This window comes from Thermobia domestica, chromosome 5 (genome assembly GCF_964235325.1).
Source record: "Thermobia domestica chromosome 5, izTheDome1.hap1.1, whole genome shotgun sequence".
Classification (NCBI taxonomy): Eukaryota; Metazoa; Arthropoda; class Insecta; order Zygentoma; family Lepismatidae; genus Thermobia; species Thermobia domestica.
In genome coordinates this window covers 94502665-94515522 of record NC_137458.1, presented here as the reverse complement: position 1 = coordinate 94515522, position 12858 = coordinate 94502665, and the positions used below count along the sequence as shown (strand labels likewise).

The following is a 12858-nucleotide window of genomic DNA, read 5'->3' as shown; positions in this document are numbered from 1 at the left end:
AATATGTACTATGCGTTTTGCCTATGGGACTTAAATCGAGCCCTAGCATTTTTCAAGAAGTTATGAATTCTTATTTCGGGTTGGACACTCGACAATTTGTAGTGGTCTATTTGGACGATTTATTATGTTACAGCTCGGATTTAATGGAACAGATATTCAAAATTTTGGAATTTGGAAATTTCGCTCTAAATTTTAAAAAATGTCAATTCGTGCAATCCGAAATTCTATTCTTAGGTCATGTTGTAAATGGGACAGAATTAAAACCCAATCCGAAACAAAATGACGCCATCAAGTATTTTCCGGTTCCGAAAACAAGAAATTACGATCTTTCTTAGGAATCCTTTCCTGGAGAAGGAAATTCATCCCGCAATTTGCTGCGTTGATTGCGCCTTTCTTTGATCTCCTGAAAAAGGATAGGAAATATTGTTTAACAGGTGAGCTATTGGAGAAATTTCAAAAGTTAAGGGTGTTACTAAGTGAACCTCCGGCACTTAGCCAACCGGATGTTTCAAAACCCTTTCATTTGTCTTCAGATGCATCCTTAGAAAATTTGGCCGGTTATCTTGCACAATATGATGAAAACGGAGAGTTACTAGTCATTGAATATGCTAGTCGGAAGTTAAAATTGTGTGAAGTATCTTATTCTATCTTTCAATTAGAGTTATTAGCAGTCTTATTCTTATGTGAACATTTTTCTTATTATATACTAGGTCGGAAAGTTACGGTGCATTGTGATAACAATGCAGTAACATATGCATTCACATTACAGAATTTGGATCCGAGAACCACAAAAATTTTGTTAAAGCTGCAACGATTTGATCTCCAATTCGAACACATTAAGGGAGTGGATAATAAAATAGCCGACATTTTAAGTAGAAATACTCCTGAACTCTCTGCTGAATCGGAGGAATATCAAATAAACTTTGTAAATTATGATGTGAATACATGGTTTGACATAACTGAACTTGAGCAAATGCAGACATTAGATAACTATTGTTGTGATCTAAAGAATAAAATAGATGCCGGAATGAACAAAAATCACATTTAAATCGTAAATAATTTGATGTATATTCAAAATGCTAAATCGAAACGTTGGCTGCTAATAATTCCTGAGTTGTTAATTGAAAGAATAATAAGATGCATTCATGAAACACGACATTTTGGGGTAAAAAAATGCGTAAAGTTAGCACGAGAGTTATTTTTTTGGAAATCTCAAAAACAAACCTTTAGGAAATTCATTAATAATTGCGAAATTTGTGCTCGAACGAAATTCTCTAATAGATGCATTGCTCGCGAGGAATTACATATCAGCGCAGATAAACCCCACCATAAGATATGTGTTGATTTGGTGGGAAAATTACCATGCAGTTACGGCTACTACTATGTTCTTTCAATAGTTGATGTGTATACTCGCTTCATCTGTTACTTACCTTTGAGAACAGCAACTGCTGCTGAAATTATTCGAACTCTAGAAAGAGAATATTTCTATTTGTGTCCATATCCGAACTATATTGTGTCTGATCAGGGCCCACAGTTCGTCTCTCAGAGGTGGAAAAACTTTTGTAATGAGCATCAAATACGTCATATCTTGATTTCTCCATACAACCCGGGGGCTAACGGGATCCTGGAACGTTCTCATCGAGAATTGAACCGAATAGTAAGATTGTTGTGCAGTAATAATCATTCAAAATGGAAAACGGTGTTGAAGACTGCACAAGACTTACTTAATTATTCATATAATAGTGCCATTGATTGTACGCCTGCTGAATTGTTTATTTCTTTTTCGGCTGTTGACAGATTTAGGGAAAAATTTCCTTGGCCTCCAGAATTGCAGAATATGGAGAATTCAAGACGTCATATTCAGGTTGAACCTAGATTGTTTTCAAAAAGAAAAAGAAAATTACAAAATAACGTGGTAGAAATTAAAGAAGAAAATTTAGTAATGGTTCGGACACATTTTCTGTCTGACGCGTTCAAAAGAATTACTCACAAGTATATGCCTGTTTATACTGGGCCTTATGTTGCTACAAAAATACATCATAACTCTGTTGCGTTAAAAGATTTAAAGGGGAGAGAAGTACCTACACAAAATTTAAAAAATGTGAAACTTTTCAATTGCTCTAATGAAAAACGGGAAGAGCTGTTAAAAGATTTTAAATAGTTATTTAAAAAGAAAATTTGATTTTTTTTTACGGGCCACTGGGAAAAATGTAACGTACCGGTTTACCGGTAGCGATTACATTACATTAATACCGGTATGCATATTAATCTTGTTACGTGTTTGATGGCTCCCGTATTGTGTATTTATGCCATTTTATTTTATTATCGTTATGTTTGTGAGTTTGTGTTAGTTACATAGGTTAGTTGTTGTTAGGTCGGTTTGGCACACCTTGGCAAACTTTTGTTTCCTCTGCTATTGCGTAATTATATAGATTTAGGCTATTATTCTATATCTGAGCACACGTTTGACTTGTAAAACCTATATTGTTAGGCAGAATATAATTATGTATAAATAAATTAACCGGTGTCACAATGTGCATTGTGCTGACGAAGAACTACATTACGGTAATACAAATATAATTACGATAATAATAATGAAACATTACCAGTACACTTCAAAATCATATTAAATAGTTGAATAGGAAAAGGGGGAATTTGTATTACACACTTTATTAATTTGAAAAATGTATTAGTATTACTCACCGAGATTTAAATCCAAAATTGTTAAATCCACAATAGTGTGAAATAATAATTATACATAAAATAGGCAATGCACGAGTAGTTAGGTATAGAAGAAGAAGAAAAGAATACAAACCAGCAGAAGAGGGGGTGAGAGAACTCGAAGTTGAAATTTATTATATTACGAAATTATTCGATTTGTGCCATTAACCTATAAAAAAAAGTGATTTGGGAATAACCTCAATAGTTTCTTTCGGTTGCCGAGTTCTCACAAAATTTTTATTTAACATTTTCTGATTCCACCCCCGCTGGTCAATAGTTGCTGGAAGCCATGATAGCAACCAGCACATAAATATCAGTTTGAGGAACCAGCAGATGACCAAGGTTCCCTGCCATCCAGGACTGGAAAGTTGTTTATCTTATGAGTCCTCGAACTGGGAGTACTAGTATCTAAAATCCAGGTAACCTGATTTTTCTTATTTTGAACAATCACATCGTTATGGAGATAGAATACCAACTTCCAAGATGGCGTCAGTGAAGTAGTTTCTTGTGGAACCAGTTTGAAAACTTATACAAAACTGATAATTTTTGGAAGTAATCTTGCGGAAATGATCTATATAATTAATATGGATAGCTAAATTTCTTTTGCGTTACGCATCTCACTTATCTGCCATAAATGTCTCCACGTTACTATTAATCTTTACAGTCACTTCAAAATTTTGCATGATAGAATGAATATTAAGTCGGAATGCATTTAAATATAAGCGAATTTATCCTTACTGCGTATTCGGTACATTTTCTTAGTTTACTGTAAACTCACGGTATGATTAGTTTAGCTCCGGAATGTTTTTATAAAAGAGGTTGATTCACCTTGTGGCTCTTAAGTTTATATGACTGGCAGACTAGTGCATTGATCCATCACAATAGTATGAATTTTCTTGCATGTTTTTTTTTTTAAGTCACGTTCCATAGTAGTATTGAGAATATCCTGTCACGTAGTTACATTTCTTATCATCAATCATACCATATGTACATAATTCGCTGTTCATTATTTTTTTCTTTCTTTTCTTTGTAGTGCATAAACAAAATATGTAATATGTTGTCCTAGGACTGAATGCTTAATCCATATCTGGTATATGCTACAATTTTAAAACTCAATTGAAGTTATGTAGTAGCAATACAGATCGAAGGACATTTAGAATATGAGTGACAGTGATTGATAGATAGGGATACTTATGTTTTTTTTTTATTTTTAAGAATGGAACGTTCAATAATTTTTTTTATAATTCAAAAGTGGATGGATCAACATTTGGTAGATTTTTTTTTCTTCTTTCTTTTCTCTTGTCTGTAAAACCAGTCATGATACGAATCTAGTCGAAGAGCAATTATTGTAAAGTTCCGTAGTTGGCTACTCAAGATCGATCCTTGTCAACTTTCATACTAGGCTGTCTAGAATGTCGATACTAGCCTAAAATAATGATATATATATTGTGACTAAGGTACCGATTCGCTGAAACTGTCTTGTGATTATTAAATATACCAATTGAAGTATCAATATGCAACTTTGTTGAACTGTTATGAAATACAATTGTATTAAATTATTAATCAAACTGAATTTTTTATTTCAAACTTGTTTCCGTCTTGTAATGATAAACCGACCTAAAGTAATAAAACTGTTATTTTAACTTGAGTTTATGATTTCGAATAAACAAATTTGTTAAATAGCAAGGTGAACAGTGATACATATAGAGGTTGTAATAATACGGAATCTTACTGCTGGTTTACTGCTTAAGCAAGAACCTAGATGTCATTTTCTAGAACCGAGTCAGTTGCGCGTTATTTCGTTGGAACAAAGCTAATTTTGAGCAGTATTACAGAACTTAGTTCTTTTTTTTTCTTTCTTTATTACCTAAATTTATAAATTATCATAGTGTATAATATTTAGAAAAATACTCATCACTGTTTTATTGGATTTTAAGAATCTTTAACGAAGTGGTAATCCAATTCAGGAATTTTGATTTATTTTCTCATTCCTGGAAATGACCGTTTTCAACTGTAACCCCCTAAGTGCATGTGTAGTTTAACGAGGCAGCAACCTGAATATAGCTTCAGCTCCGTGATCATTCCGATTTTATCCGTGGCATCTGTTCACCGACAGGCCGTTAATGTCAATGGTGAAATTGGTGGCGTTGGAGTAATATGAATCTCCATTGGACCGACTTTGAAAATGCAGGTGGTTGAAAAGAAAGAAAAAATGTGGTGGGACTTGAAATACAAAAGTAATTGGTTATCTTTTCATTTACGACCTCTTAACCGAAAAGAGATATCTTTCATGGTTCAAGATACTGTCTTACCTTAATGCTGAACGAGGATGATCTGTTTCCTAACAAGAGCGTGTACGTACGCCAGTGATTGGGTACCCACTTTTCGAATTACTAGATTGACCACCATCCGTGAATGCAACATTGATGTATTTTTATATGTGAAGCCATTTAAAGACAACCGTTTATCACGAAAATATTGCGGTCGTTGGCCACTTTCAGTGCTGTATGTATTCTTGTGCATGTTCCCAGATCCCTGCTCCGACGCTTCATACAGTGCAGTTGATTGGGTCAGACGTTAGCATGTGCAACAACGTGGATCATATATTTGAATAAAGTATTTTTTAAAATGCAATGCCTAAGAGGTACGTGATGTAATTTATGTAAAATAACGTAAGTTGTGTTATTATGAGTGTCTATCTATTTATTGCGTTAAAAATGTTTTATAAATGGACAAAAGGTTCAGGTGAAATTTTATTTTACTTTCCAGGTTAGACTGTTGTGTTGGACAGGTGAATCACCGTACCTTCCTCGTAGGAACAATATTCCTGATAATAGCTTTATGGTATGGAGCGAATCTTACATTAACGTCCGTTTGTCATCCCTTTCTTCTTTTTGATTATTTCCTTATTCCAGATGACTGCAGTGATGTCTATCATGATTTTGAGTAAGTATTTTGCACCCAGTTAATTCTAATTTGTTTAGTTTATATCAAATTAGGCAATAAAGCGTGTTTTTTTAAGACTTATAAACAATACTATGGAAACATGAGAAGTCTTATAAGATCAGCTATGTCATCCGATCGTCTGCCTGTCGACAGCTATCAGAACAAAAACAGTAAAAGAGAGCGAGATGGGGTTTTCTGAAATCGATTTAGCGTTTTACCAGGTGCATTCAAGTTATAACACCTCTAGTTTTTTTTTCTCTCAAGACTGGTAACAGATAGAAATGTGTTGTTTGTTTTAAAATACGCAAACACTCCTTGTCAATGCGTGACAGAGATGGGAAAGCCTACGGCACACAGAACTCTAGCGGTAGCGGTGAGAATGATGAGTGTGTTTGATACTTAATATACTCGTCGTTTTCTCTACGTACTGTAAAAGCACTTGGAACTCATCACCAGTTGATTGAGACTTATAATGATGGTGTAATGGATGTGTCTAATGTGCGTTCGTGCCAGTCTGACGACATGATCAAACGAGTTGAGAAAGTTGTTTTGGAGGATCGCCGAATGAGTGTGAAACACATCGCCTCCAAAGTTGGCATTCCCGTGGGATCTATCTTCCGATTGTTTTGTGCGAAGCCGATTGTCTTGGTTGTTAGCACACGACGTTCTTCCTTTTCTTTCTTTTTTTTTTGAACTGTCGCACCCACGAATGCACATTAAACACATTCATGACACCATCATTGCATGTCTCACTAAACAAGCGGTGTCACACCACTTCAAATGGAGAAAACGAACGCTGTTCCTGTAATGAAAATCTCGCCATTTTACGAATATAGTAACTATCAAAAACAGTTATCACTCTCACCACTGCCGCTAGAGTTGTGTGTGCCATACGGTGTTGCCATCTCTGCCATGCATTGACAATGAGTACTCGCATATTTTAAAACAACAACACGTTTCTATCTGTTACTAGTCCTGAAAAAAAAAAAAAATGGAGATGTTATGAACTTGAATGCATCTCGTAAGATTTGATTCTGTCTTCACCCTTATTTCTCTATTAAATCCAGAAGAGGCAGAAATCCACTACAACGTACGATTTCAATATTAAGCTACATAAAGCAAAAATGGTAAGATATAGCGAAAAATGGTTTATCGATATGGACTCAACATTCCAAGAACAAGTTTCATCTCGACTTTTATATCTTTATTCGAACCGAAAATAATGAAAATCATGATTTCTCGTTTCAACACTGATTGCCATAGTGAAAAAACAATAGGTAGGGAGAAGCGGTTTCTGATAGCGATGTAGCGCCTCAAGAATAGGTGATATCTGTGGTTTTATTTCTGCCACCGTTTTCGGTTTCAATATTGATCCCCAGAGAGGGGAAAAATACAACAGTAAGAGATAGCAAGAGATGCCTTTTTGATTTGAACTCAGCGTCCCAAGAGTAAGTTTAATTTTAGTTCTTACTCTTCTATTGAAACCAGTACAGTAAAACTTCCAGTTCCAATAGTGCATTCTATATAATAAGAGATAAGGAGAAACTGCATTCAGCGTCCAAAGGACAGACTTCATCTCTGACCTAATCCTTTATCCTAATGAAATGAAATTAGTTTCTTTTAGTTTAACTTTTCACAATTATGCCTTTTAGGCTAAAGAAGACGGATAATTAATGAAGATCGTGAAAATAAATTTTTGTCTGCTCTCCGTGCACCACGAGCACCAAAGGCCAACACACCAGCCACTAGACCACAGGGGGGAGGGCTCTTCTGTTGAATCGGAAGTTAGAGATGTATTACTTCTGGTTTAAGTATTGAATTTATATAGGTAGAAGTCTATAGTAGTTTCACAATATGAAACGAAATTCTTTGTTTTAATAAATATTTTATTCTGATGCATCAGCAATTTATAGTGTAGGAATAAAGAGAAATGGCTCTCATTTAGAGCAAAGTTCTATGAACATTTTGGGTATCATCTGTTATCTCTATAAAAGGAGTGACTGCTTGGCCGATCAACTTCCAGGCCAAACTGCTTAAGCTAGAAATTTGAAGTTTGAACAGTGCATAGGAATTGTGACGTAAGATACCACTAAGGAAGGGTTTGTGATAATTGGACTAGGAATGGAGGATAGGGGTCGCAGTTATTATATTAAAGTATCCATATCTCAGAATCTGTGAAAGTTAGACATGAAGTTATAACAATACGTTTTCAAGGTATTGAAAAAAAAAAAAATCAAGGTTATATTAGATTTAATGTTCATGTTGCATTAGCTTTAGCAAAAGAAAAGAAAGACACAACGATAAAGCTATTATTTATCATCAGAAGTTTCCAGATTCTTGTTTTGTGGCCAACCAAGAATAAGAGTCAACATTGTCCAGCTTAATTAGTATATATAAAGAAAATAAGCAATTAGAACCGTCTAAGTTCAAGTTTATGAATTGCATTTGAAATCATAAAGTCAAATTCTCAAGACTAATTTATTTGTGCCATTAGTCAACGATTACATTATAACAGATTAAAAAAAAATTGTGTCATTAAACATTTGCCTCCATCCTGGTATCTCAAAGATACTTTACCAACATCTTATATGGAAATATGTTATCATAATGGTTTAACATATTCGTATTATCAAACATGATTCTCGACATTGATACATATAGGAAATTCTTAATACTAAAACAAAATTGGCGATCCATCCTCTATATTTCTAAATAAACATCTTAATTAAGCGTTCATTCTTTATAGTATCCCTGTCGTATATCAAATGAAATACAAACATAGGCCATATCATTACTACTACAACGTCATTCTTTTAACTTAAAGTGAATAAGTAGCATTATTACTTCACATTAGCCTATTCATCATTTTCATAATACATATAACGTGGAAAACACTGCTATCAATGAAGAATGAAATATTTACAAATGTATAGTGAGTGAAAGGAAAAAAAAAATCTACTCGACAGGTTCAAATATTGAAACGCCTTTCCAACTATTATCATTTTAACTTATTATTGTTTCTGTTCATAATCAGTTAAGCTTGAAGAGGAATGGATACGCGTAAGGAATCATATTCTAATTGGGTGAAGCAAGTTGAGACATATTCCAACGTTATTAGTTTCGATGAGGCAAAATATATGTTTAATGGATAGGCACGTAACTATAATCATGGCACGTTCAAAGTAAACATCTACCTACTGAAGAAAAAAAAAAAAAAAAAAACGTTGCACGAAGTGATAGTTTTAGAAATAATGATATTAAATCCAAAGGTATGTCCAAATAAAATTTCACCGGATCAGCACAGACCGATATCAACATCAAAGAATAAGTTAATTTTCTCTTAAATTTCCCTGCGAAAACAATGTGACAAGACACATGAGAGAGAATTTTAAATTACGAGTATATTACGAGATACTATGAAAAGGGCACATCACTAAATAATAAAACACGTTCAAAATACAATTTTTCCGATTTCACACATATTGCGCAGGTAGAAATGTATTACAAATCAATATTAAAGAGCACACGATGAAATATGGAAAGCGCACATACGAAATATATTACGAAATAATATCAAAAGGACACACGGCAAAATATGGAAAACACGTTCAAAGTACAATTGTTACCGGCTCTACACTTACGATATACTTTTCCCTAACCTACACAAATGTATTTAAAAAAAAAAAAGGACACAGTAGTATATAAATGAAGACACTCCCAAAGAAATTTCATCATCATTAACATTTATCAATGGCATACGTTACAGAGCATTTAATATTTTAACATAAACCGTCAAGTTATCACGAGTGCGTTCAAAGTGAAGTTCACCCCGGAAAAAAAATAAAATATATCACATGGCAAAACGAAAGGCACATATTAGATTTGAAATCACAGGCAAAATTAAATTCTCTAACCTAACCAAAATATTATGGGACACATCTTTCAGATTTAACCTACCTACAGACACATATTAAATTCGAAAGCATGGACAAAACTTAATTTTCTAACCTAGCCGACATAAATATTATGGTTCACACATTTAAGTTTGATCTAACCTAACCTACAGCAAATATTTCACGAAACAAAACACTATTATGGGACATAATGTATCAATGTATTTAGACTAAGCCTACCTAACCTAAACATTCAAAAAAAAAATCTCAAAGCACATTACTATGGAGGAGTGCGTGCAAAGTAAAGTTTATCATGTCAACACACAAAATTTTCAGGTTCACGTATCAAGTACATAAGATTTAATACTTCGATCATACATGCTTATGGCATGCAATTATAAGTACATGAGTGGACTATGACAATGAGCTTGAAAGACGCGTAACGTTTTCTATTTAACTACGCATAGTGATCTTGAAGCACTTCATGACTGAACAAGAAAACAAAGAAAAGATATTACCAGTTAGGAAAGTTCCACAGGTTATGCGAGTCCAACAGTTCACTAGGCAGGTTTCGTATACCCACTTCTTACACTCCAAAACTGATTCCACTGGATCACCAGTTCGGTGCCCTACAAACGTAGGAGACCGTCCGTGTGGCCCATTGTCGTCAACTTCGAAGAATTACATCCCCCTTGCCATTACTATACTTCACCAGTAATGGCGGAGATGGTATTTGGCGGCCTTGGGCCTAACGGTGTTTAAATTAATTTTGAAGTCAGGCTCCTCGATTTTTCCTTTCCTTTTTCTTCTACTTATTCAGGTTGACCAAAATATTAAAATTTAGACAAGGTTTACTTCCAGAAGTGTTTTTAGCTATCAAATTTTCCCAAATTTAGAGGAGCCTAACTCAGACCGCCTTCTGTATTCTTTATCTCATGGTGGTGAACTACGTCATCTTAGTCGCGTCACCAGACCTTAATAAGCGCGGTTTTAATATTACATAATCAACTACGAACTAAAACAAATTTATATGTCTTCTGTTACTATACAAAACTCTATTCAAATAAGCAGCCGTTCTATCTATTAAATGACATTTCATAATTATCGGAAATAACCACATAACATAAATTTTCAAACTCACCTAGCCACGTCTTGAAAACATTTCCCGTTGTCATGACGACCGCTGTTCTCACTGGGTAAGCGGGTCGCCATTTGCAAAGTAAATGCCCGCATAGCGATTCAAACGCCCTCTTGTAGTGATAGCCAGAATGAGTAACAAATGAACATCAGAATGAGTAACAAATGACTATCATAATGCATAACAAATGAAATACGGATAGTATCACGTGAATAATTGACAGACATACGTATATGAGGTAAGGTAAAAATATAAAATAAATTTGTACTATATTACACTACGAATGGAATTATTACAGTAACGCGAAACAGTTGTAGAAAGAAACAGTTCGAAGTTTTAGTGGTAAATTATTGTTGTGTTTGCGTATCTCATATAAAACTGATCACTTTTCGTGTCATTTATTTCATTTGCAACAAAACAATTAACATCAAAACGAATCTTTAGAGGCACTCGGGTGCAGTATTACAATACACGAACCAAACTTTAACGCTGCCTAAACAACCGGTAAACATTGCAATACGGGTAAACATTACAATCCGGGAGCCAACTCAGATAGAATGTAAACAGCCGTTAGTCGGTCTGTTACATTTTTCCCGGCGGCTTTAAAAAAAAAAAATTTTTTTTTTAACTACTTAAAACATTAACATTATATTTTCTTTTTTTTTTATTTTTTTTTTATTTTATTATTTTTTTTTATGACTATTTAAAGTCTTTTAACAACTCTTCTCTCTTTTCTGGAGAGCAATTGAACAATTTTACATTTGATAGATTTTGAGTTGGCACTTCTCTCCCCTCCAAATCTTTTAAAGAAACGGAATTGTGATGCACTCGAGTCACAACAAGAGGCCCCGTGAATACAGGCATATACTTATGTGTGATCTTCTTAAACGCATCCGATTGAAAATGGGTTTTAACCATAACCAAATCCATTTCCTTAATTTCAATTACACCAGTTTTGGCAGTTCTTAAAGGTAAGTAATGCAGAAACCTTGAATAGACGTCAACAATTGAAAGGATGTAGTATAATCCATAGCTATATTGCAATTTCCACGAGATAAGATGCATAATTTGATATGTGGCTTATCTGCCTCAATATGTAAATCCTCACAAGCTATAATTCTATTGGAGAACTTCGTTCGGGCACACGATTCACAATTATTGATGAAATTTTGGAACGTACGTTTTTGTCCTTTCCAGAAAAACAATTCTTGAACTAATTTCAAACATTTACTAACGCCAAAATGCCCCGTTTCATGAACCTTCCTAATCGTCCTCCCAATCAATAACTCTGGGATCACTAGCAGCCAACGCTTCGTTTTTGAATTTTGAATATAAACCAAATTGTTCACTAGACGAATTCGAGAATCAGTACTGTCTGACATTTTCGCTTTTAATTCGTTACAGTACCTATCACCCTCTTGCATTTGCATTAACTCATTCACAGTGAACCACGTACTCTCATCATAACAAACAAAATTAACAAAATTAACAGAATTAACATGGTATTCTTCAGGTTCGGCAGGGAGTTCCGGAGTATTACGACTCAATATGTCGGCTATTTTATTGTCAACTCCCTTAATGTGCTCGAACCGAAGATCGAACCTCTGTAACTTCAGCAAAATTTTTGTGGTTCGGGGATCTAGGTTCTGTAACGTAAAAGCGTATGTCACTGCGCTGTTGTCACAATGAACCGTGACTTTTCTACCCAAAATATAGTATGAGAAATGCTCGCACAGAAACAATACTGCTAGCAACTCCAGTTGGAAAATCGAATAGGAAACTTCATATAACTTTAATTTTCTACTTGCATATCCGATAACAAGAAGCTCTCCAGTATCATCATATTGAGCCAGATAGCCAGCCAAATTTTCTAGTGACGCATCTGAAAATAAATGGAACGGTTGATCGAAATTAGGTTGATTGAGCGCTGGAGGCTCACTCAACAATTCTCTCAATTGTTGGAATCTACTCAGCAATTCCTCAGTTAGACAATATTTTCTGTCTTTCTTTAACAAATCGAAAAATGGCGCTGTTAAGGCCGCAAACTGAGGAATGAATTTCCTTCGCCAAGAAAGAATGCCTAAAAGGAACTAACGTTTATTCTTAAATTTTAGTGCAAGATTTCCCAAATGTTAAAAAAATTTTCAAAGTGACTTCCAA

The 12858-nt window shown here is 34.4% G+C and overlaps 1 protein-coding gene across 5 annotated transcripts in view; it reads left to right on the top strand.

Annotated features, from left to right (window-relative positions):
- Window positions 1-12858, top strand: part of GABPI (zinc finger DHHC-type palmitoyltransferase GABPI) — a 44869-nt gene that overhangs the window by 16993 nt on the left and 15018 nt on the right. For all 5 annotated transcript variants that reach the window (XM_081758831.1, XM_081758834.1, XM_081758832.1 and 2 more), the window contains exon 4: window positions 5491-5667. In XM_081758831.1, coding sequence (XP_081614957.1) covers window positions 5491-5667 — 177 coding nt within the window. The remainder of the gene's footprint in view (window positions 1-5490; window positions 5668-12858) is intronic.